This window comes from Rhinopithecus roxellana, chromosome 10, assembly GCF_007565055.1.
Source record: "Rhinopithecus roxellana isolate Shanxi Qingling chromosome 10, ASM756505v1, whole genome shotgun sequence".
Lineage (NCBI taxonomy): Eukaryota > Metazoa > Chordata > Mammalia > Primates > Cercopithecidae > Rhinopithecus > Rhinopithecus roxellana.
In genome coordinates, this window is record NC_044558.1 from 20,152,609 (window position 1) to 20,179,927 (window position 27,319).

The window sequence follows — 27,319 nt, forward strand, 5'->3', positions numbered from 1 at the left end:
GAAAATGTCAGAAATCCTATATACTTTCACAGTTTTGCCTGAGTGACTTTTATAAACCAGATTAGCAGAACTCTCTGAAGGCTTTACATTAATTTGACTTAAATATTTCAATTAAAATGGAACATTGATTAAATTTGGCATAAAAAAGCCTCCTAGGCAAGGCTCAGGACTAAGTCAGAAAGACACTGTGGAGTGTTAGAAAGTGGCAGAAAGCACCATTGTATCGGAAAAAGTATCAACTTAGCTACTGCCAAGCTGTGTCTTTGAGGCAATACATTAATCTCTCCAGGCTTCTGCTACCTCATCTACAGAATGAGGGGAATCAGACTGTATGTTGTTCAAAGTCCCTTCTAGTTCTAATCCACGTTTTAAGCTACTTATAGTTTGAAAATATTATTGGCTAAATCAAAAGTCTGTGTAGCTAGAATTCCCAGCAAGTAGAAATTAACTAATTATTTTAAAAAGACATCTCCAATAATTAGAGATTATTTGGTTAATAGGACAGGATAAACTTATGCTTTCTCTTGCAGAGGCTCCAAAAAACGACATTGGCTATTTCTCAAGTATCTTTTTTCCTAACCTTTTCCACCCCACAAATCTATACAGGTCAGTTGGTGTGATTACATTTAACCGCATGCTCCCAACAACCAGTGAAGCAGCAACTAGCATAGTGCCTTGGCAGAGAAAAGATACTCAGAAGATCTTCACTGAGTCAAGTTAAAATGAGAAAATAAGAGAAACAATGTTATGCGAATCAGCACCAGAGAAGGTAAGTCTCTGAGTTTGTACAGGTGCAAGGAGCAGGTGTTACTCACAGCTGTTAGGGCCTTCAGCTTGGAAAAAGGTACCTGATGTCCAAAAACTCGAACTTCTTCATCAGTGAGGAAAAATCATAGCTCTTTTGTGCCACAAATACCAAAATAGGTTAAGAATATGAATTATTCTTCCTGACATTCAAGGCCCTCCAGTAATAAGGTCTACTTTCTCTATCTAACGTTATCTCTTGATATTCTCCAATGACACCCCTGGCTTCACTCAGCCACTAAACTTGAGAAATGCATGAATCTTAAGTTTCAGAATCAGAGTTTGGCCTTCAAATCTCAACTAATTTCCTCATTAGCTGTGTGACCCAGGCAAGTTACTTAACCTTGCTGAGTCTTGATTTCCTCACCAGTAAGATAATAATACATATTTCATAGGGATTTTTAGAAGTCATCATTGCATAAGATAAAGAAAATTATAATAATATTAGCTATCATTTATTGAGAGCCAACTATGTACCAGGCTTTCTGCTCCTTTCATTTTACCACACATAGGGAGTTGCCCTTCTATTTGTGGTAGACCTCCAACTAAGAATTCAGAATGGTATCCAGAGGGTGTGAAGACAGTTGCTAGTCCAGGCAGGCAGTCAACAAGTGATGGGTATCCCAACAGCAGGCTGTGCATGTACAGTAGACATTTACAGATAAGCTTTTATTCAACAGCAAGGAGATCTAGCAGCAAATGTACATATCTCAATATTTTCTTTCTGTTCCTTGGGTTGTAAGAGACTTTGGAAATGGGAAGAATCCAAAAGGAAATGTAGAGTCACTTTTCCTAATGTGTGGAACTGGAATGGGGAAAAGACCACCAATCACTTGCTTTGTTGCCTTGGGCAAGTTGTGTAACTTCTCAAGTTTGAGTTCCTTTATCTATAAATTGGGGCCTGTACTATTCAGTACTGTAATAAAGATTAGCAATAATGTGTGTAAAATGATTAATATGGTATCCAGCACATATCATAAATAGTGACTGTATTTAGTATGGCATTAGTTATATTCTTCTAGCTCTGAAGGATTCAAATGTCAGCTAAATACAAGATATCATCCCCATATAGCAGAAAAAATACAGGTACAATTATCATGCTTAATATTTAACAATTTGATGAGGTTTGAAAAAATCATGACAAGTAGCTTTCTTATATGCTCACGATTCTGGAGAAAATATGTAACAGGGCCTAGGAGCTGCAGTTTGCATTGATCTCCTATAGCAATCATCAATTGCCCCACACAATTTAGTCCTTTATTGCAGCTCATCCTATATACCATACAGACAGCTCCAAAATTTATATATCTAGTCCAGACTTTTCCCTGAATGCCAGACTCATATATTTAACTGTCTATTCTACATCCCCTCTAAAGTATATAATAAGTATCTCTAAAACATGGCCAATACAGAACTTTTGTAACCCCTCACAAAATCTGACCTCCCTCAATCTTCCTCATTTCAAGAAATAGCACTACTGTCTACCCTATTACTAAAACCAAAAACCTAGGAATCATCATGAGAAAGTATAGTCATTCTGTCTCTATAATGCCTCTTAAATCTGTCTACTTTTTTCTACCTCTATTACTACCCTTCTGACCCAAGCCACCATCATCTTTCTTTTACAGCTGACACACGCTGTTCCCTCTAAAATATTTTTCACCCTCTCTTCATCTAGATGGCTTTTTCTTAACCATCAGGGTCCAGCCTCAATTTTATTTTGCTTCAAGTAGACCATCCCCAATCTCAATTAGTCTTCGTTATTTTCCTTATAATGATATATTGCAATATATAATTATACATGTATCCATATGTTTATTCACTTAATCTCTGTCTATTCTCCCCCCTCTCATTATACTTCAAGCTCACTCAGGACAGACATCATACCTTTTTTAGTTTATCTATTTACCCAGAACAATGAGTATTTGATTAATGTTAAAAGAATATCAAATGTATTACATGTGGAGTGAGGGTGAATAACCACTTCATTAGATATTTCTCGCTTGTCCCAAAATGTCCTTTTTACCTTTCACCTTATATGCTCGCCAGGAGGTAAATTAAATAGCATCATGAAGATAATTTTACTAGCACAAAATGTAAGGATAACGATATCAAAAAAATGTTGATTTTAGGAGCAAGGGTGATTGGGTAATTAAACTATGATTTAAAATGCCTCTTATCATAAAAAATTATAGCACAATTATTTCTCATTCAACTATTATGCTACAGTTTATGGTGAGACTATGATGTCTTGACCATCAACATTAAGCAAACAACTAGGGTATTGACCCAATAGCTTCAAAACATCATTATTACTGCCTTTCTATCTCATTTTCCCAGAATATAGCTAGAGAGAGAGTTATCAGACACTATAAGATGAGCTCCAATGCAAAGGACTCAAAACGAGCAAAATATGTAAATTCATTCATTCAACAAACATACTAAGTGACTGCTATATGACAGACACACAAGTGGTTATTCCTCCAGACCAGTCAGAGAGGATCAAGGCAACATACCCCAGAAAGGAACCAATCTTCTTTCCCTGCAGACCCATGCCCATGAGGCTCATCACTTAGGCCTCTGCATCTGGTGGTTGCCAGTTGCTCTTCAGGATCTCCACTGGAGCCCAGTGCCAAATCGTGGAGACATTTCTAACTATATAAAGTACTTCCAGTACCAAGAAATGATTTATGGACTTGAACTGATGAATTATTTTCCTATTTGACAGCCAAAGGAGGCCATTTAACTGCCTTTATAAACCACCAGGGATTAATCATAATAACATAAGGAGATGCTAGACAGGAAAAGTCCAGTTTCCTCAACATACTTGTCCTCTCTACTCATTTCCACCTCAGCTTTGTCTTAGCAGCTTTTGCTCTTGGCTCACGCATCCCTTAAATGTCTTGCTGCCTGCAAAAACTCATTTATATAGACAACAATATTTGCCCTGACCACTTTAATTGACAAATTATTCCACATGATTGCATCTCCTTGAATAAAACAGTTCTGCCTGAAATATTAACACCTATTTATATGGTTCTTTGCTTTTTTAATAGCCCCCTGGTTAACTTTCTATTTTTTTTTTTTTCCATTCAAGCTCTGTAAATGAACACCCTATTAAAAATAGCAATTGGTCTTAGACCATTTGTCAGATTGCTTTCTTGTCATGAAATGGCCATGAACTCACCTTTGCAAGCTTTCCAGTAATAATAATGATGATGATAATAATACTAATTATAATATAGTCATGAATTGCTTAACAATGGGAATACATTCTGAGAAATGTGTCATTAGGTGATTTCATCATGGTATAAATATCATAGATGTCTTTACCAAACCTAGATGGTATAACCTACTACACACTTAGGCTATACGATATAACCTATTGTTCCTAGGCTACAAACCTGTACAGCATGTTAGTGTACTGAATACTGTAGACAATTGTAACACAATGCTAAGGATTTGTGTATCTAAATACAACTAAACATAGAAAAGGTACAGTAAAAATACAGTATTATAATCTTATGGGACCACCATTTTATATACAGTTCATCATTGACAAAAATATCATTATATATGCATGACTGCAATTAATATGATTTATTGAGTACCTACTATTTCTTAATCATCATACTAAGTGTATTTTTTATTATTACACTTTAAGTTCTGGGGTACATGTGCAGAACGTGCAGTTTTGTTACATAGGTATTCAGGTGGCATGGTGGTTTGCTGCCCCCATCAACCCGTCACCTACATTAGGTATTTCTCCTAATGCTATCCCTCCCCTAGCACCCCCCACCCCTCAAAAGGCCCTGGTGTGTGATGTTCCGCTCCCTATGTCCATGTGTTCTCATTGTTCACCTCCCACTTATGAGTGAGAACATGCGGTGTTTGGTTTTCTATTCTTGTGATAGTTTGCAGAGAATGATGGTTTCCAGCTTCATCCATGTCCCCACAAAGGATATGAACTCATCCTTTTTAATGGCTGCATAGTATTCCATGGTGTACATGTGCCACATTTTCTTTATCCAGTCTATTATTGATGGACACTTGGGTTAGTTCCAAGTCTTTGCTATTGTGAATAGTGCTGCAATAAACATATGTGTGAATGTGTCTTTATAGTAGAAATATTTAAAATCTTTTGGGTATATACTCAGTAACCGGATTGCTGGGTCAAATGGTATTTCTAGTTCTAGATCCTTCAGGAATCGCCACACTGTCTTCCATAATGGTTGGACTAATTTACACTCCCACCAAGAGTGTAAAAGCATTCCTATTTCTCTGCATCCTCTCCAGCATGTGTTGTTTCCTGACTTTTTAATGATCACCATTCTAACTGGCATGAAATGGTATCTCATTTTGGTTTTGATCTGCATTTCTCTATTGACCAGTGATGATGAACATTTCTTCATGTCTGTTGGCTGCATAAATGTCTTCTTTTGAGAAATGTCTGTTCATATCCTTTGCCCCCTTTTTGATGGAGTTGTTTTTTTCTTGTACATTTGTTTAAGTTCTTTGTAGATTCTGGATATTAGCCCTTTGTCAGATGGATAGATTGCAAAAAATTTCTCCCATTCTGTAGGTTGCCCATTCACTCTGATGATAGCTTCTTTTGCTGTGCAGAAGCTCTTTAGTTTAATTAGATTCCATTTGTCTATTTTGACTTTTGTTGCCATTGCTTTTGGTGTTTTATACATGATGTCTTTGTCCATGCCTATGTCCTGAATGGTACTGCCCACGTTTGCTCCTAGGATTTTTATGATCCTAGATCTCACGTTTAATTCTTTGATCCATCTTGAGTTGATTTTTGTATAAGGTATAAGGAAGGAGTCCAGTTTCAGTTTTCTGCATGTGGCTAGCCAGTTTTCACAACACTATTAAATAGGGAAGCTTTTCCCCATTGCTTGTTTGTGTCAGGTTTGTCAATGATCAGATGATTGTAGATGTGTCGTGTTATTTCTGAGGCCACTGTTCTGTTCCATTGGTCTATATATCTGTTTTGGTACAAGTACCATGCTGTTTTTGTTACTGTAGCCTTGTAGTAGAGTTTGAAGTCAGGTAGCATGATGCCTCCAGCTTTGTTCTTCTTGACCAGGATTGTGTTGGCTATGCAGGCTCTTTTTTGGTTCCATATGAAGTTTAAATTAGTTTTGTGGGGTTTTTTTTTTTTCCAATTCTTTGAAGAAACTCAGTGGTATCTTTTTTTTTTTTTTTTTTTTTTTTTTGAGACGGAGTGGTATCTTGATGGGAATAGCATTGAATCTATAAATTACTTTGGGCAGTATGGCCATTCTCACGATATTGATTCTTCCTATCCATGAGCATGGCAAAAGACAAGAAATAACTAAGATTGGCTAGGCATGGTGGCTCACGCCTGTAATCCCAGCACTTTGGGAGGCCAAGGCGGGAGGATCATGAGGTCAAGAGATCGAGACCATACTGGTTAACATGGTGATACCCGGTCTTTACTAAAAATACAAAAATTAGCTGGGCCTGGTGGTGCACGTCTGTAGTCCCAGCTACTCGGGAGGCTGAGGCAGGAGAGATTTTTGAACCCGGGAGGCAGAGGTTGCAGTGAGCCAAGATTGCGCCACTGCACTCTAGCCTGGTGACAGAGCGACACTCCATTTCAAACAAAACAAAACAAACGCCAATAACAAAAAGTTGTTCCAGTCAAACCATATCATAGTAATGTGTACAGCAGATAATTCTATAAGCATTTACCAGTGGGAGGGGCTCAGGCTTTGGAAAAACAACAACCACCTGAGGTTTTATTCCACCATCATCATTTAGTTGCTGTAGAACATGGAGAAAAACTACTTAGACTACCCAAATTTCAATTTCCACATCTATAAAGCAGGGCTAAAATGACATACCTTACAGGATTCTGAGCTGATCAAATGAGATGATATATATGAAACACAGAGCCTAGCTCCTAGTTCCATAATTTTATGTTGTATCTAAATATTAAGGCAAATCTTTGTATAGGGAGCAGCAGATCTTGAAGAGTCCTAATGTAATTGGTGTTACAAGATCTACACAAAGAAGATCTCTTATAAATTATTACTACAAATTAGTATCAGACAATGTGGTGAAAACTTCTGCAAAATTATTGAGGGAATTCAGGAGGAAAAATAGGTGATTATAAGATGAGGTTAGTCTGTGATGGCTTCATGAGGAAATTAGAGAAGTGTAAAACATGTAGAAGCAAAGAGGAGTGGAAAAAGCATGAAGCAGGCAGGCAAGCAGGAAGGAATAGAACTAGTGACATATATTGAGCACTGTTGTGTGCAGGAGCCATTCAGGTAATTGTAACAGGGTGCTTTAAGAGTAATGTTTGGAAATAAACGTGGATTCAAATCCTAGCTCCATCACTTACTATGGTGTGTGATCATAACAAGTAACTTAGCTTCTCTGACTGTTCATTTTTTCCCTTATAAAATATAAGAAATAATCACCAGCCTTTTGAGATTGTTAGAAGCTTTGACTGATTATAAAGTATAATACTTGACCTAATAAATGATAGTTCTCTGAGTATCTGCTCTACTCCATTGGATCTAGTTCATGGCTGGTCTCTCTCTGCACCAAGCTCCTAGTTTTCATTTCTACAGAAGGGTGCCTTGAGAGAATATTCTCAGCTTGCTCAAACCACTGCTTTCAGGTTGGGAGAGAACAAGGTAGCTGAGACTCCCACAAATATACATAATGGACCTAGGAAAATCTGTTCCCACGGATCTCAGGGAACTACACAGCTAGGAGTCACAGTGTAACCCCTTCCCGAGAATCCCTTCCCTCAGCACTAACTTGGTGTCAGAGAAGGCAGCCAAGGGGTCAATGGTCACCTCAGGTGATGGACAAGAGCCATTGGCATAGAACTGGCCTGGATTGCACACATTTGCCATATACTGCTGTCATGTGCTCTAACTTGTTCACCCCCAGCTATTCAAACTGGTCTCCTGCACAGTTGCTTGGAAAATAAGCCCACAGGGACGAATGCTCTCTCAGTCCCTGACTCTCCAGAAAAATAAGACTGTCTTTCTTCTTATGGGAAAGTTAATAGTGTTTGTTCATCTCCCTGTAGGGCATAGAAACATGACACAAAAACTTTCCTGGGACAAAGAGTGGCAATCTCTTCATGGCTGTCATCAACAGGGTTAACAGAGAGCCCTGTGTCATAGGTTGAAGGAAATAAGGGAAAGAAAGGAGAGACAAAATAAAAATGCAGAAGAAGAAAAAAAGTCACTCTATGGACCGACACCTAAGGCCCTTTTTTTCAGTGATCCGCTGTAGGATTTTTTTTCTTCTAGTTCCCCAAGGTCATGAATATTGTTGATCTTGTTTCCAGAAGGAATAAGCAGCCACCAGCAGGGTAGATTGTGACACTCTGGGAAAGGCCCCCCACAGGCCCTGCAAAGTCTCCAGAAATTCCCACCATTAGCTATGCCTATGAGTTACAGAATTGAAATATCTACTAAACTGCAAATATGTTAGCTGAGAAGAGAAGCATTTTTGGTCTTTATCAGTCATGAATTTTTTAGCTCATTGAGATATTAGATTAACCCCAGGAGAAAGCAAGGATCTGAGGAGATGAGCTACAGAGAAAACAGGCCATTGAAACATTTAAAAGAGGCAGATAAGAGACAAAGATATCATCCAAGGTGGGCTGGGTAGGCTAGGAAAGGTCAGGGTCATCCAGAAAGGGAGAATAAAGCCTAGGAGGAAAGGCAAAGAAACTGCTGCAAGCTGGTTTTGGTCATGAGATTTCTGCACTGTACAAAAGAAAAGTCCATTATGAAATGCACAGTCGGTCATGTGAATGTTCCCTTAATGCAGCCAAGAACTATTGACTGCTGTGGTTGTTCCTTATTAGGTCACACAAAAGGTACAAATGAGGTACATGCTCATGTGATAATCAGGACACATACATTCAGATCATATTAATGGCCTGCTCATAGTGAACATGGAGGAGAGAGAACATATGCCAATGATTTGTTCCCTTCAGTGCTTCACATCACACCGCTTCAGGGCAGCTTTAAGGCAGGTGCTTTATCCCCAGGGCTCTTCCTTTATCTGTAACATTGGAGACCAACTTGCTTCATCATCTAAATCACTCACTTTTCTAAGGTGATTCATTTGTCAATACCCCTCCAATAGTATTACATCCATAAATTGTGCCCCCTTCACTCTTGTTGGATCAACTAGTCTACTGGATGATGTGATTAGGATGGCTTCTGAATACTGTTCCCAGTTTGTCTTTTAACTGCTCTCCAGGCCACTTCAGGTTTTCTTTCTTTAAATTTTTTTCCACTCACTGCTAGAGATGGAAATAGTGGAACAGAGTCTGAGTCAGTCACATAGTCGCTTGTTTAAAAGTCCTACTAAACTAAATCTTTAAAAGCAAAAGCCACAAACATGCAGTCCCCAAGTTGAATTTAGCATACAGGCTGTTTTATTTGGTCTACAGAATGCTTTACAATTTCGGGATTTCCACACAAAAATTCAGACTTCTGGTGTCTCTTATAAATCAGAGGGCCTAGCAATATTGGATTCTCAATCTCACATGGCAGCAATCAGCTAGGGTTGGGTCAGTACAGGTAGTACTCTCCAATTTTTCCTTCAGTTTTTGCTTCACACACCTGATCCACCTCACACTATGGACATGACCTGTCTGACTGCTGGGAACATTTGAGTATTATTTTTGTTTTGTTTTGTTTTGAGTTGGAGTTTCTCTCTTGTTGCCCAGGCTGGAATGCAACAGTATGATCTCGGGTCACCACAACCTCCACCTCCCAGATTCAAGCAATTCTCCTGCCTCAAACTCCCAAGTAGCTGGAACTACAGGCATTCGCCACTACGCCCGGCTAGTTTGATATTTTTCTTAGTAGAGATGGGGTTTCTCCATGTTGGTCAGGCTGGTCTCGAACTCCCAACCTCAGGTGATCCACCTGCCTCGGTCTCCCAAAGTGGTGGGATTACAGGCACAGGCGTGAGCCACCGTGCCCAGCTACATTTGAGTATTGTTAGCGGCTACCTCTGCTGATTTGATTTCAGACATCAGTAGTAAATGGTTTTCCTTTTAGAATCAGAAATAGTTATTCCAAAAGACAAAACAATGGACTGGTATACGAACATTTTAAATAATAGGTTATTTCAGCGATTCTTAGGCCTGAACTCTGGAGTTACCAACTTTGGAATCTTCCTTGAGTTGCATCTCTTCTTCTGGCCTAGTACCCAGGATTAAGGGACAGCAAACAGAGTAACAGTGGGGCAGAGTAGGAAAAGTGTAACTAGGACTTATAAGATGGGGATTCTAGTCCTAGCTGTGCAATTCACCAGCTTATATCCTGGGGTCATTGTTTTAAACTCTCTGAACCAAGATTAATAATAACAATACTCTATTTGCTGACAATTCCATAAAGTTCTTATAACAGAATGAGATATCAGAAGTGAAAGTGCTTTGAAATTATAAGGTGCTCTACAAACACAAAGTTGTCTTATTTATACCCAATCAAAACACTTACCAATCAAATAAGCACTCAACCAAACCAAGTTACAAATAATTTCTGAATACCTACCATATGCTCAGCACTTAGAGATGTAGAAATTAATTAGTCAACAAATCCATTCCCTTAAGGAGCTTAAAGGATGATTGAAAAAATAAACAATGGAAAAATATAAGTGATAATAATCATAACCTAAATGTCAAATAAGTATTTTACTTCAACTGTTGATGTTATAGGTATTAGTAGGAGGCCAAGAGAGACAGGTACTCACTCGACTATTCACTTAGCTTTCCTAAAGTTTGTTCTGTAGAAACTTAACATCCTCAGATGCTTTGGGGCCTGGGAATATTATGTGTTCATACACGTTTTGGAAATGTTCTAAAAATATATCCCATCCCCCAAACGTGTTTTTTTTTTTTTTTTTTTTTTTTTGAGATGGAGTCTCGCTCTGTCACTCAGGCTAGAGTGCGGTGGCCTGATCTTAGTTCACTGTAACCTCCACCTCCCGAGTTCAAGTGTTTCTCCTGCCTCTACCTCCTGAGTAGCTGGGACTACAGGTGCACACCACCACAGCCAGCTAATTTTTGTATTTTTAGTAGAGAGGCGGTTTCATCATGCTGGTCAGGCTAGTCTTGAACTCCTGACCTCAAACAATCCACCCACATCAGCCTCTCAAAGATCTAGGATTACTGGCATGAGCCACTGCACCCGGGCCCCATCCCCCTTTTAGAAAATTAGAGTACACATTAGATATTATAGGCACTAAGGTGCCCTGAGATACCCTGCAAAAAAGATGACTGTTTAACTTTGACCTTGCAGAAAAACAAATAGCTACAGAACCTTTCTTCTCCCTTCCCCACTCTTCTCTTCTTCTCCTTTCTTTCCCTCCTCTCTTTTCCTCTTCTTTCTCTCTTGGAAATCTTTCTCTTAACATTTCTTAGAATCAGGGTTCCACAAAATACAATCTGAGAAGCACTATTCTAATGAATAACTCTCTTTTCACAGGTTCCAAAGGAGAATACACTTCTATCCCTACCTGTCTGCCTTCAGAACATCACAAACTTGGATCCTGAACTTCTTACTGTACATAGTAGGCACTGATTTATGTGTTGATTGATCTTTACCAACTGAGCCAACATTGTTTAACTAGCCATTCATCCATTGCTTCACTTCCACTAGCATGAAGTCATAGTCATAACTGCAATGAACATCATTGGAATATTTTTTCTCAATATAAATTATCATACTAGTAGGGCCGTAGGGCATCAAAACACAAAATTTGGCAAGAATTTACCTTCTTTCATGCATTCTTAATTTTTCTGTAGCCTCACTTTTCCTTGCTTCTTTCCTGTCACCATTCCACATGCAGATTCAATTATGGGCCCTACTCCTAATGATCTTAACTAAAGTGCTAAGAGCTAAGGACTAGGTTCAAAATGCCAAGTGTGCTTTTTTTATGGACATATAAATTCTAATAGGGAATTACTGAAGACCAAATTGTGAATGTCCAAAAAGGATATTATAGTGGAATGACAGACATTGTGTCCAATATTTTGGTTTCTGTTCTCTAGGTATGCAATATATATTTGGTGAGTGAAATCATGCAGTTTTTTGCCTGATGGTGACTAAAAAGCTACATCTGAGAATTAGAAAGACCAAGGTTTATATCTGTGTTCTGCCATTTACTGAGTATGTGACTTTGGGCACATCATTTCACTTAAGTTTTGGTTTATTTCTCTATAAATGGGGACATCTTATAACCACTATAGGGGCCCAGCCAGAAAATTCCCCTTGGCCCTCTGAAGATTTGCTGAAAAATCAACTCACAAAAGGCAGAATAATTGGAGAAAAGCATATACATTTTTCTAACATGTATACACTGTATACACAGGAGCCTTTAGAATGAAGACCCAAAGATACAGGGAAAAATGCCCATTTTTATGCTTAGTTTCAACAAAGAATGGACAGCCATGTAGGCATACGATTTGACAAAAAGACTATGATCTAATGCTAATTAGCTGAGTGGGGAAAACCAGCAAGGCCTGTCTGTCTAGATTCTTCCGGGCTTCTCTGAGCACACATTCCTTCCTTCTGGGTGTGGGGCAGGACCCTCTCTGGAATGGGGACCTTATTACCTATAGTTAAACAAGGCAGGTCGAATAATTTCTTTATGGCCAGTTTTCACACAGAGAAGTGGAGAGAAAGTTAGAGTAACATTTTTAGGCTTTATGACTGGCTTTGGGGTAAAGGGGTTCTGGTTTCTATGACCTCCTTTGGGGAAGAAGGATTCCAGTTTCATGGCTAGCCTCGGGGGAGGGTGGGGAGAATGGGACTGAGAGACAGGAGGGCAAGAAAAGATCAGAGACAAACTTTCTTCTGAGTCCTTCATTTTGAGGTATTGTTTTCTGAGCCCCAACACCACCCTCATATGTTGATTGTGAGGACTAAATGAGAAAATGAATGAAAACCTCTAAATGCGATGTATGCTGCACAGTCAGCTCTCAATAGATAAAAGCTCTTTGGGAGCCCCTTTTATGATTATTACGGAGTTGCTGGCTTAGAGATTACTTCTGTTGTATTATCTTTACTCAGTCAAAATCCCCGCTTCTATTTATTTCACCAACTCTCCACCATATTGCCATGTTCCACTGTTTTTTTCTAAACTCACCCTCCCCTGCAAAATCTCAGCATTAACAGTAGAAGGATAAATAAACTAAGAGCCAGGACCACAAAAAGCCTGTTTTCCAGCCTGAATGTGAAATTGCTTTGTCTGTGTGTAAAGAGCTGCCATTTTCCAAACCAGAGGAAAGTTTTTCTAACAAGCTATGTAATCTAAATGACACCTGCAACAAGGCACTACAATTAAACTTTACAAAGTGGAATTAAAAGCACTTGCTAAAGCCATGCATTTGAACGTATTCACCAAAGACTGATCCCAATTCCTAGTTGGCAGTTTTACCCCAAGCTTTATATCCAGATTGCTTTGCTACTATTGCTGAATAGTAATCTGGCAGCAAATCTTTTAAGTATTTTCAAGGAATAAATCCCTCTTGCTATCATATTCAAACGCCAATGGGTTAAGAGATTGCCCCTAATGTGTGAAAAGTCTCCAACCAGGGACTCTAGAGCTGTCTACAATAATCAGGTGGAGAGGTGTTATTTGCATATTGACCAGGAAACAGGTTAGTGGTTTCTTCTAAGTAGTCTAAAAAGCTGCATAAAGGCATATATTTGTGAATGATTTGCCAGGTGAATGGTGAACTGCCTTCCAAATGCAGATAATTAGTTCCAGCTTCTTTCTTGCGTCCGTTTTGAAGAATCCCTATAAGTAATGTCTGCCTTTGACCTTCTTAAGGCAGATTTTCTTTTCTTATCCTTAGAGACTCTATCCCATTACGTTGCTCACTCTCTCCTACCCCTCTTCTCCTTTTTCCATTATCACCTGTACTACAATTCTCACCTTCTTATAACCAACTCTCCTGTCTTACTTTTTCACTTCAATTAGCCCCCCGCACAAATTCAACATGAAAATAAAGGAAAAAAAAAAAACTTTAAAATAGCATATAGCCACCTAAAATATGCTGTGGGAAATAAAACTGTCGCTGTAGGCATCATTAGCAAATGACCTAAACATGCTACTGTGCACGTCTATTTGTTTTTAAACCCTTCCCTATGCATCTGCAGCCTTCGAAGGAATAAAAAGAAATTTCCACAATAATATCACGAAAGTCTGCTACGATTTTTATAATAAAAGTGTTCCAGAAAAGTTGCATTTAAATCAAATCCTGTTTTAATGCAGAAAGAAAGCCAACTATTTAAAGAAATACTATGGCATATATGGAGAAATAATTTCATTAAAGCAAAGGAAAACCTTCTAGTTTATCAGTTTTGAATATCTGGATCTTTTTATTCTTTTTTTTTTTATTCTTATACTTTAAGTTCTAGGGTACATGTGCATAACGTGCAGGTTTGTTACATATGTATACTTATGCCATGTTGGTGTGCTGCACCCATCAACTCGTCAGCACCCATCAATTCATCGTTTATATCATGTATAACTCCCCAGTGCAATCCCTCCCTCCTCCCCCCTCCCCATGATAGGCCCCAGTGTGTGATGTTCCCCTTCCCGAGTCCAAGTGATCTCATTGTTCAGTTCCCACCTATGAGTGAGAACATGCGGTGTTTGGTTTTCTCTTCTTGTGATAGTTTGCTAAGAATGATGGTTTCCAGCTGCATCCATGTCCCTACAAAGGACGCAAACTCATCCTTTTTTATGGCTGCATAGTATTCCATGGTGTATATGTGCCACATTTGCTTAATCCAGTCTGTGACTGATGGACATTTGGGTTGATTCCAAGTCTTTGCTATTGTGAATAGTGCCGCAATAAACATACGTGTGCATGTGTCTTTGTAGCAGCATGATTTATAATCCTTTGGGTATATACCCAGTAGTGGGATGGCTGGGTCATATGGTACATCTAGTTCTAGATCCTTGAGGAATTGCCATACTGTTTTCCATAATGGTTGAACTAGTTTACAATCCCACCAACAGTGTAAAAGTGTTCCTATTTCTCCACATCCTCTCCAACAACTGTTGTTTCCTGACTTCTTAATGATTGCCATTCTAACTGGTGTGAGATGGTATCTCATTGTGGTTTTGATTTGCATTTCTCTGATGGCGAGTGATGATGAGCATTTTTTCATGTGTCTGTTGGCTGTATGAATGTCTTCTTTGGAGAAATGTCTGTTCATATCCTTTGCCCACTTTTTGATGGGGTTGTTTGTTTTTTTCTTGTATATTTGTTTGAGTTCTTTGCAGATTCTGGATATTAGCCCTTTGTCAGATGAGTAGGTTGCAAAAATTTTCTCCCATTCTGTAGGTTGCCTTTTCACTCTGATGGTAGTTTCTTTTGCTGTGCAAAAGCTCTTTAGTTTAATTAGATCCCATTTGTCAATTTTGGCTTTTGCTGCCGTTGCTTTTGGTGTTTTAGACATGAAGTCCTTGCCCATGCCTATGTCCTGAATGGTACTACCTAGATTTTCTTCTAGGGTTTTTATGGTATTAGCTCTAACATTTAAGTCTCTAATCCATCTTGAATTAATCTTCGTATAAGGGGTAAGGAAAGGATCCAGTTTCAGCTTTCTACTTATGGCTAGCCAATTTTCCCAGCACCATTTATTAAATAGGGAATCCTTTCCCCATTTCTTGTTTCTCTCAGGTTTGTCAAAGATCAGATGGTTGTAGATGTGTGGTATTATTTCTGAGGACTCTGTTCTGTTCCATTGGTCTATATCTCTGTTTTGGTACCAGTACCATGCTGTTTTGGTTACTGTAGCCTTGTAGTATAGTTTGAAGTCAGGTAGCGTGACGCCTCTGGATCTTTTTGTTCTTGACCTTCTTAAAGCAAATAGCACCTATGTACCTTTAAGAAACAGGTACTGAAAACTTTGTTTTACTGAAGTTATATTTCTCAGAATTATACATTTAAAAAGAATAGTCAGAAAATAAGCTTTAGAAATTTGACAATCTTTTAAAATTTGCATAAGGGAAATACACCATTTAAAGAACCTCTATTTACATGATTTTGTAATTAACCAACTCTAGTAATGTCATATTGAAATTTTTATCCCATGCTAAACTCAAAACACATATGAATGGTTACTCTTTAAATAATCTTAACCTTATATTTTGAATTATGAGAGGACAATCTGTTTGCTAATTGTTTTCATATTATTTGAGCATACAAAGCATGGTATAAGTTATATAATGTTCCAAAAAAGAATAAACCTTCACAGAGCAACCTCTTGAACTTCCATACCAAGTAGCCATTTTGTTTCTACATCAAGCATAACATTTGAACTGTGTGAATAAATACACAAACATGATACTTTCTTATATGAATGATGACCATTGATCCAAGGATAATCATAAACACATTTTGAATTATCTTTTCCAGCTCCTAGCTTGTTGCCTGGCATGTAACATGTACTCAGTAAATATTTATTTAAGTGGTAAGTGAATAAATGACTGATTTCCCCAGTTGAAGTTGCTTTACCCACACACCTTGACACATTTTCCTTGGTTAACATGATCTCTATTTTCATGGCAGTTCTTAGAAATTTAAAGAAAACAAATTGGGACCTATAAAAATCGTGTGTGTGTGTGTGCATGGGTGAACTAACATACTCACAAAATAATCAAACCTATGACTTTGACTTGTTAGCACCATTCTCCTCTCTAGTGTCGCTCAAAAACATGATCCTTGGAAAGTGTAAAACAGAATCACCTGGACAAAAAGGTAAATTCCTAGTCTTACTGATGTACTAAATTAGAATCTAAGGGAGAAACCTGAGTATCTGTATTTAGAGATCTTCATCTTCATCCTCTCTGGGTCCCTTCACATGATTCACATTAAATTTTGAGATCCTCTGCAAGGTATTCAAATAAAATTTTAGATCTGTAATTCAACTATACTAAATGTTTAAAACAAGTAAATTAACATCTTATAAAATACACAAAATAATTACCTCTAGCTCTCTTTTCCAGAATCTAAAATGAAATGAAAGAAGCAAATGTGTTGTCAACAGAACCCATTTGATGTGAGTGAAAAGGAGGTTTGGTGTTTACTTTATTCTGGTTCAACTTAAAACTCAAGCCAAATACTATAATGTTACAAGATTCAGCAAATGATCTGAAATGGAAGTGCTCTGCAAGCCTCTCATAAGGATTAGTGACTGTGTCCAAAGTGATGATGCTGTGACACTTTGTGCATAGTCAGGTCACTTATTAATAATGTACAACTGCCCATGATTGAATTTTCTGCCATGAATGAGGCAGGGAAGTCTAGTTCATGTTGAAGAAATCAGAAACTAATCAAAAGCAGAAAAACTTTGCTATTTGGAATTGGACCAATATGGTAGTTATTTTGAAAGCTCATGGGGTGTAGTTATTTTGGAAGCTTATTTTGAAAGAACATGCAATTCTAATCAAAATAATTATTTAAACTTTCATAGAAGGCACTCTACAAAATCAAACTAAGAAGTAAAACTATCATTTATTAGTATAGAGAGTGAAGTAACATATATGTATATTATATATTAGTTTATTTAAAATATATATTTTGTGTTCCCTGTGCTAACATTTAGAATTTTGAAAAAGACAAAAACAATTAATCTCAAGGATCAAAAACCTAATTAAATATATGGGTTATAGCAATGAACTTAACTCAGCAAGTATTAATTAGTTGACTGATTTTAACACTATCTCAAAAAGGTCAGCCAGACCTTTTTGAACCTTTTTAAACAAAAATAAAATAGAAGAAAAAATGTATTGCTAGCATTAGCAAGAGTATGTTATAAATTAACCAACTGGCTGATGTTGGCATTAGATGGTTAAACAGGTAATGCCCACGTGCATTAATCATAAGTCAATTAATGCAACCAATATTGCAATTGTCTAGGTAATTTCAAAGTTTATCATGGCTTGGATATTATCCACAATAGAAATATGTATGCGTATACATACAAACATACACACATATACTTAATTGTTTATATTTAAGGTATACAACAAGATGTTTTTGTTATACATATACATAGTAAACTGATTACTACAGTCAAACAAATCAGCACATCAATCTCATATGTTTATTTTTGTGTTAAGAGCACCTAAAATCTACTCTCTTAACAAATTTTCAACATGCAATATGATATTTTTTTTTTTATTTTTGAGACAGAGTCTTGCTCTGTTGCCCAGGCTGGAGTGATGTGGCGTGATCTCAGCTCACTGCAAACTCTGCCTCCTGTGTCAAGCAATTCTCCTGTCTCAGTCTCCCTAGTAGGTGGGATTATAGGTACACGCCACCACTCCTGGCTAATTTTTTTTTTTTTTTTTTTTTTTAAGTAGAGACAGGGTTTCCCCATGTTGGCCAGGCTGGTCTCAAACTCCTGACCTCAGATGATCCACCTGCCTTGGCCTCCCAAAGTGCTGGGATTGATTACAGGCATGAACCACTGTGCCAGCCTCAGCATACAATATTATTAACTACATGCCATACATTAAATCACTAGACTTATTCATCCTATATAACTGCAACTTTGTATGTACCTTTTGACCTACACTCCTTATTCCCCACTCTCTGTCCCTATCCACTTTTCTACTCTCTTTTGCAACACATTCAACTTTTTTTTAGGTTCCACATGTGAGATTATAATACACATGACACACATAATAATAGGAAAATTAGTCAAGATCTGTTTGTGAGCAATAGTAAGTAGATTTTTTTTGTCATAGAGTTTCTTAGGTTCCATCACATTCGTTGTAAGGGATATCTTTTTGGTATTAGATTCTGTCTTATGTCTCTGAAAATTACTTCCTAAAATTCTCTAAGAGATAAGAATATTCTGAGTTTATCCTTCCACTAGTTTACATTTTGTTTGTACTTCAGATTTAAAACACACATATGCATGTTCTTCATTTGGAGTTGCTCTAAGAATCACTAGAAGCTCACAATAATATCACTCACTTATGGAGAATTTTGCATAAATGATAATTTGGATGCAGTCTAAGAAGATTTCATTTCGAAAATCTAACAGACTGTCTTTCCAAAATCAGCCTTCACCTACAAGGAGATTCCACAAATGGGTTAAGTCAACATTCTAGAGTGGTTCCACTATATACTTTCTGAGATGTTTAGTAATAATGATACTTTGAAGAGTTCAGAACCTTTCATAAAGACAGAGAAGAGATACACAGCAATTAGGCCCTTGTTCTCTAAATTCTGTTTTCATATTCCATATGTTGCTTTTACTCAGTACAACTCATTAATAGCAAGTTTCTCAACTGTTTGATTTGCAGGCAATTCTAAATTCACAGAAAGTTGACTCTGAACAAAACTCTTGCTTCCCAAACCAAATTATACTTAAAATCTCATTTGCCATAATTTTGTAGAACCAATTCCTACCTGTAACTTTCAATTCAGTTGTTCGTCTTACAAGTTTTCCTTCATATTTAAGTTCACATGTGTAATTTCCTCCATCTTCCTCTTGAACTTCTTGGATCAGAAGAGCATTTCCTTTCTGTATTATTATGCTTCTCCACATTTTTGGCTTGCATTCCTGCAGATAAAATATTTGCAAGTAAGCAAAAAATAAAAGTTCATGGAATACATCTCAGTACTGGCAAGTTAGTACTTTTACTTTTTTGTATTCTTCTCTTTCGTTTTCAAAATATGTAACTAAGGAGTCAAGTCAATGACCAAGAAAAATCACAAATGTGTACTATTGTATCCAATTCTAATATCACAACTATTACACTATAAACCACTTTAAAGGCCTGACCTCAGGAGCAAGAAGTCTTTAGAAACATTCTGAAAAAAATAAATAGAATAGCATAGAAGCTCCCCAAATACAAGAGAGGTATAGCAGAACCTTAATAGTCACTAAATATTATTATAATGTCCTGGTTCTTTCTATTTGACAGGGATATTTCCTAAGAGTCCTAAGAGAATATGGTTCACTTAGCCACTTAGTATACTTCAGGGGAGTCTTAGGCATTATTAAACATTCATAATAGGATTTTATATTGGCAATGAAGTTTACAATTGTTTCACTAATTACTCCTTATTATGAAAACTGATACTAGTACTCCAGAATCTCCCTTCTTGTAATCAAGAAATCCATATGGGGGTAGAGAGGGAAGGAATATAAAAAATTAAAGACTTCTCTAGAAACATAGGTAGGTAAAATGAGGACACGTTTTGTTATAGTAACAGCCTGGAGATATCATCCACTTACTTTCTGAGTTCAGTGATACACAACCACACAACAAGATTTGGGTTTTGAAGCCAATTATCTTACTCCACTGATAGGAATGTGAGGGAATCTTGCGACCGAGATTGGACTTCCCTAGAAAGGAATGTTTAATACTTTTCCAGAAAGTGACAAGGATATAACAATAGCCAAGTATGTAAGAATATTCAGGCAATTATCTTTGACTTTTAGGAATTTTTTCAGACTACTTATTAGATATTGCCTCATTCTGGCTATCATTCACCTCAAATATCCTACCAAAGTGGTAGCCAAATGCTGTACAAACATCAGTCGAGGTGTAGGGGATAGCTGTTAGGGAGTGTTGAATATTCAAGGTAATAAATATTTTATTGCCAGGCATGGTGGTTCACGCCTGTAATCCCAGCACTTTGGGAGGCTGAGGCAGGCGGATCACTTGAGATCAGGAGTTCGAGACCAGCCTGGCCAACATGGTAAAACCCTGTCTCTACTAAAAATACAAAAATTAGCTGGGCATGGTGGCACGTGCCTGTAATCCCAGCTACTCGAGAGGCTGAGGCAGAAGAATCTCTTGAATCCAGGAGGCAGAGTTTGCAGGGAGCTGAGATCATGCCATTGCACTGTATTCTGGGTGACAAGAATGAGACTCTGTCTCAAAAAAAAAAAAAAAAAAAAAAAAAAAAAAAAAAAGTATTTTATCATGTAAATTCTGTCTGTCAGTTAAGGCAATAAATAAATTGATTTTGAGGTAGATGATGTGAACAATAGTTGAGAGCACTTTTTACTTTCCCACTATGGTGTATACAACATCTACATCTACCACTCCTCACCCCTGCCGTCCATACACATATCTTAAACATTCATGTAAAGTTAGAATCTGTGCTGACTCTCAATCCCCAGCTGTGAGTGCTTGTGTATTTGTGTGCATATGTATGTGTGTGTACATGTGTGTGTGAGTGATCTGAGACAGCAAGTACCCATTTTTTTCATAACATTTTTTTCTTTCATGTTAGCAGGAGTTTTGACAACAAAACACACAAAGTGGTGCTTAAATTCACAGGTATAATATTTAAGAGATAAGCTTGCTTTATGTTATATACAACTACCCACACACATTGTCAGAGAGTAAATAAAAGTAATACTATTGAGGGCATGCAGATATAAGGCTGCTTCACTCCCTAGGGTCTTCCTGAAGAACAGTTAAGGGCCTGTCTGAAATTATATTACATACCATGTCTGGCAAGGTTTATCACCTATATGAGATTTGCTTCTGAGTTAAACCTTGGGATATAAGGTTTCTGGGAAAATGAAGAAGAAAGTCTGAATACAGAGAAAAAGAAACAGCCCAGCTGCCACTGCCGTCATACAATAATAATCCTCAATTATTTTCGCATTGCTTCCAACTCTGATAGCCTCAGATTTCTAAAGAATCGTTCTGAAGGTCATTAAACAAAAATATGGTCCCTCTGGGCATTTTGAGAGGAAAGGAAAATGAAAACTGAGCTGCTGCGCTTTCACACAACAGTGGTGGGGGTGGGAAAATAAGCCCACACACTCATTCAAAGACAAATAGTGTCATTTTCTAATGTCATTTTGGGGAAAGTCCATATGCAATTAATTCTAAGAATTTTCATTTTCTCTGCTCATTGTTGTGCTTTTTTCCCCCAGGAAATAAAAACTAAAGAGTGTATAGGAATTAGAAAATAACTCCTGGTGAAGAACAGCCTGGAATCTCTATATGTTCTTTGGGATAGATCAAGACAGTCCTATGTGCTTTCCACGCTGCCATCTAGCCTTATAAAGGGTTCTTTGTATCCAAGAGAGGACTTTTATTTTATTTTTTTTAATTGTGGCATAAGAAAATGTTGTCTCCAGGTCACCAACATCCCTCTGGAGACAATGTAGTATAGATGAAAAGGCAAACGGCTTTAGGATAAGACATCTCTAGGTTAAAATGTGGGGTTCCCCCAAGTTCTGTGATCTTCACCAAATTTGCTTATGTGAATAATATTCACTACCATGTGAGCAGCCAGAATTCAGAGGCTTGCGGATTTATTCATTACATTCTTGTTGGGCAGCACTATAAGGAGTGGTCATACAACACAGACAATTCCTAAAGGTTCCCAAACCTTTCTCATACTCGATTATATTTCTTTAGAACATCCAGCTCTGCTTGGTGAAAACTGGTGCTAATGAACTAATCAGATAGAAAGAAATCCTCACTAATTGGCTAACTATTGACCAAAAAATAATACTTTAACTTATGGAAAACGTATGGCCCCTAAGAGGCCAAACACTAATTTTAGTAGGTGGGAAGAGGAACTATATTTTGGTCAGAAGAGCTTTTATATCACCTTTCCCATCACACTACATAGATGATCATCCTGCCTCCACTAATACGCCTTTTGCAAAGTTACTTTGTTGGCTATTCTACCTCAGTCTGGATGCTTATATAGACTCTCAGAAGTCTTCCAGGTTCTTGTTTCCATTATTGGCACTCTTTCTCCCCTAAGCTGCTGGCTGCTAGGCTTACTGCTGTCATTGCTTCTCTCCTGCTCACTAACTCCCTAATGAACAGACAGTATTGCCATATGTAGTAGTCTGTTCTTGTGCTGCTATGCAGAAATACCCAAGACTGGGTAATTAATAAAGAAAAGAGGCTTAATTGACTCACGGTTCTGCATGGCTGGGGATGCTTCAGGAAACTTACAATCATGGAGGAAGACACCTCTTCACAGGGTGGCAGGAGAGAGAATGAGTGCCCAGCAAAAGGAGAAGCCCCTTATAAAACCATCAGATCTTGTGAGAACTCACTCACTATCATGAGAACAGGATGGGGGAAACCATCCCCATGATTCAATTATCTCCACCTGGTCCCTCCCATGACACATAAGGATTATGGGAACTACAAATTCAAGATGAGATTTGAGTACAGACACAGCCAAAGCATATCCATACCCCACTGCTCCAGATGTGTTTAATTCTAGTAACACACTAGGCAAAGAATTTGAAGTGTGTAGGTCAAACCTCAAGATGGTTGTCTGAGGCCAGGACAAACCACCAAAGGCTCAAATTTGAGCAGTCCCCTAATACTGAACTCACTGTGTGATCTCCCTACTATTTATTGTCCCTGGGACTATTAAACCTCATCAACTTGAAAATTTTGCTGAGAGCCCATCTTGCCAGAGTTGCTTAAGTTCAACAATCAGATCCTTTTTGTGGCCTGGCTATCCCCTCATAAAGTAGTTTGTTATAGGACATCCTTACCCAGTCAACATAATATCAACACTTGAAGCCCAGCTTTTTTCCCTCCCTCCCCACCTTCCTAGGTGGCAAATGTCCTGTGCCAGTAGTTGCTGGGTTGAAAGCCCAGAATACACAACTGAGACATCTGTTTACTAAGAACCCTAAAGTAACCTGTTGCCAGCCAAATTTGGATCTTGGAGTTTCCAACCTGAAATATTTACCACTGTACTCATAGTCTACTTCTGAGATATCATCATTATACCTACAGGTGTTTTCTAAATCCATTTGATTTGGTGGTTGTGGTTACTTTGTGCCATTCAGAGCACATGACTCATTCCTCACGGCAAGAACATCAGGAAGATTGATTTTAATATTTCTTCTGATTCTGAGGTTTAACCACAAAGCAGCTATGCGACCATAAACTAATCATGTAACTTCTAGTCCTTAAACACCTTTTTTCGAATACCCAACATCTACCCCTTAGGCCAACTTTTCTCCTTCCCCCTGGAGACGGTACTCTCCCAAAGGGCATCTAAACATCTGTTTAAAAATCTTTAGGGGGCCAGGCGCAGTGGCTCATGCCTGTGATCCTAGCATTTTGGGAGGCCAAGGCGGGTGGATCACGTGAGGTCAGGAGTTCGAGATCAGCCTGATCAACATGGATAAACTCCTTCTCTACTAAAAATACAAAATTAGCTGGGCATGGTGGCGCATGCCTATAAACCCAGCTACTCGGGAGGCTGAGGCAGGAGAATCACTTGAACCTAGGAGGCAGAGGTTGCGGTGAGCCAAGATTGCACCATTGCACTCCAGCCTGGGCAACAAGAGTGAAAATCCATCTCACAAGAAAAAAAAAATCTTTAGGGAAACTGAACTGTCTGCAGTTTAAAGATGGAGGAGACAATTAGGAGTACGATTGCCAATTAGCTATGAACCTTGTCCTTTTCAACCTATCTCTACTTCAAATGCCTAGGATAACCAACTGCAAGGAGTCCTTCCCTTCCAAGCTCTATTTCTCCAATTTTCTACCTTCACAGTCTTAATGTTGATATTGGTAGCCCACAGTGGTTAAGAATATAAGTTCTAGACTAAGCACTTGTATTAGAATCCCAAGTAGTATGTTTGTGAACATGCTACTAAATCAATCTAAGCCTCAGTTGCTTCACCTATTAAAAAAAAAACAGGTGGTGATAATATTTACCAATTGGGGTGATTATAAAGATTAACTGAGGTGATATATGTAAATGCCCTGTAATATAAGGCATCACATGCTAAAACTACTCAATAAATATTAACTCTTATTCTATTATTTTTATTACTTTTAGTACTTTGCTTTCAGGTTATACATGTATTATGATATATTAATGATCATCAGGAGTTAATGTGATTCAAATTTCTATAGCAGCAAAGTGACAATACTTTAACCTAAAGTTATCATTCTAGGCTGAGATTAACTTCTGGTTTCCAGTCTGACATGTAAAGGGCTTAGAAGTCATCACTACTATCCTCACAACAAGAAAAAAGCCAAACAAACTGAACATCAATAACCATTTTCAGATCCATCAGATAACTGAGGTCACAAAGAAAACTACTACACCAAAAACTGGAGAGACAGGAGAATATAGAGAATCACAGCTCACTGGGAGCAGAAACAGCTTCACGAGCCAGCAACTGGTATGAACTCTTTACCCTTTTCTAGCCTTTCACATGGAGAAGGAAACTATCCAACTCTAGCTCCTTTTAGCCTTTGAAGTGGAGGAAGAAACAAAGCCAGCTCTAGCCCTTCTAACCTTCCTGTCTCAAGTAGTGGGTGGGAGAGAAGCTGAGAAGCACTTGTGGTCACAGTTCAGAGACATGGTTCACTAAAAAGCTGAGACCTAGTCATAATATTATATAGCACTTACCCTCACCCTGTATCTTACCAACACATCAGTTAGGACTCCTGTCTAATAATAGGGCATCACAGTTTAGAGAACTGTATAACTCACACCTTATTTAAGAAGTCTCTAAGGAAACCCAAAGACAATAGAAGAATGAAGAACGAGGACACCAGAAAGAATTGTAGTCTCTAACACCAACAATTATAGAAAACAGTAAAAACAGCCTTAGTCTTAGCCAGAAAAATTTAAAAACCTCACACTAAAGGCCTATTTATCTCAGTTCCTTTTTACCCAGTCAGTATATCATGTCTAGGTTTCAATGAAAAATTACAAGGTATACCAAGACAAAAGACAAAACAAACAAACAAACAAACAAAAGCCAGCTTGAAGAGAGAACAAATATCAGAAATAGACTAAGATATGAAGTGGCCAGGATGGCTGACTAGAAGTAGCTAGCATGTGTGGCCCATAGAGGAAAAGAAGAGGCGAGTAAATACAATACCTTCAACTGAAACATCCAGGTACTCACATTGGAACTAATCAAGAAAACAACTTGACCTGTGGAGAATGAAGAAAAGCAAGACAGGACAATGGCCCACCTGGAAGCAACATGGAGCCAGGAGAACCTCCGCTGCACAGAGAAGTGGTGAGTGAATGTGTGACCACAGGAAACCACACTTCTCCCACGGATCTTTGCAACCCTCGGATCAGCAGATCTCCATATGAACCCACTCCACCAGGGCCTTCAGTCTAACAGAAGGAGCTACGTGGAGCCTTGGCAGAGCAGCCACTCAAACATGTGAGGAGACCCTGGAGTCTTATATACTTGGGCTTTCCAGAAAGAGTAGCTGCAGCTCTGGCAAAGTGGAAAGTTAGACCTCCCTACATACCCCTAGGAAAGAGGCTGAACCCAGGGGACTGAGCAGCAACAGCCTGCAGGCCCCACATCCACAGCACCTAACATAATAAGGCTTGGAATTCCAGCTAGCCACTGGTAGGGGCATTGCACCTCCCTAAAAAGGAGCTCCCAGGGTCGGGGGCAGGGGGAGTCGTTGCTGTTTGGGTGACTTAGCCATTCCAGCCTGCAGGCTTTGGAGAGTCTTAGCTGACAAGGGATGTAAGGGATCCCCCAGCACAGCACAGCTGCTCTACCAAAACATGGCCAGACTGCTTCTTTAAGTGGATCCCTGATCCTACTGCTCCTCCTCACTGGATGGGACCTCCCAAACTGGGCCTGCAGCCACCCCTGCTGTTATTCTCCAGTTAACAGAAATTTGTAACCTTCCTGGGATGGAGATCCAAGAGGGAGGGGTGAGCCACCATCGTTGCTGTTTGGGTGACCTAGCCATTTCAACCTTCAGGATTTGGAGAGTCCCAGCTGGCCAGAGGCAGAAGGGATTCCCCAGTGAAAAAACAGCTGCTCTACCAAAATGTGGGGAGACTGCTTCTTTAAGTGAGTCCCCAATCCCACTCCTACTCATTGGGTGGGATCTCCAAAACTGGGCCTCCAGTCACCCCTGTCGGTGTTCTCTGGCTAACAGATTTTTAACCTCCCTGGGACGAAGCTCTCAGAAGGAGGGGTAGGCCATCATCCTTGCTATTTGGGCAACTTAGCTGTTTCAACTTTGGGGCTTTGGAATGTCCAAGGCAACCAGGGACTAGAGCAGACCCCCAGCACAGCAGAGCTGCTCTACCAAAATGTGGCCAGGCTGCTTTTTAAAGCAAGTCCCCAATCCCATTCCTCCTTGCTGAGCGGGAGCTTCCAACCAGGATCTCCACACACCTCCTTCAGGTGACTTTGGGCCAGCAACAGATCCATACCTCCCTGGGACGAAGCTCCCAGAGGGAGAAGCAGGCTGCCATCTTTGCTGTTTTGTAGCCTCCACTAGTGATACCTTCAGGTACTAGAAAATCCAAGGTGACTACGGACTAAAGCAGGCCCCCAGCATACTACAGCAGCCCTATGGAAAATTGACCAGACTGTTATGTGGGTTCCTATTCCCATATCTCCTTACCAGGCAGGTCCTCCAGGCATGGGCCCCCAGTCACCACCTACCAGAGCTATCGAGCGAGTAGAAACTTGGCAACTTCCTGGAC

General features: G+C 38.8%; 1 protein-coding gene across 1 annotated transcript in view; it reads right to left on the bottom strand.

Moving 5' to 3' along the window:
• Positions 1-27,319, bottom strand: part of IL1RAPL2 (interleukin 1 receptor accessory protein like 2) — a 660,683-nt gene that overhangs the window by 552,171 nt on the left and 81,193 nt on the right. Inside the window, exon 3 of the mRNA XM_030939417.1 lies at positions 19,271-19,424. Within this exon, the coding sequence (XP_030795277.1) occupies positions 19,271-19,424 (154 nt within the window). The remainder of the gene's footprint in view (positions 1-19,270; positions 19,425-27,319) is intronic.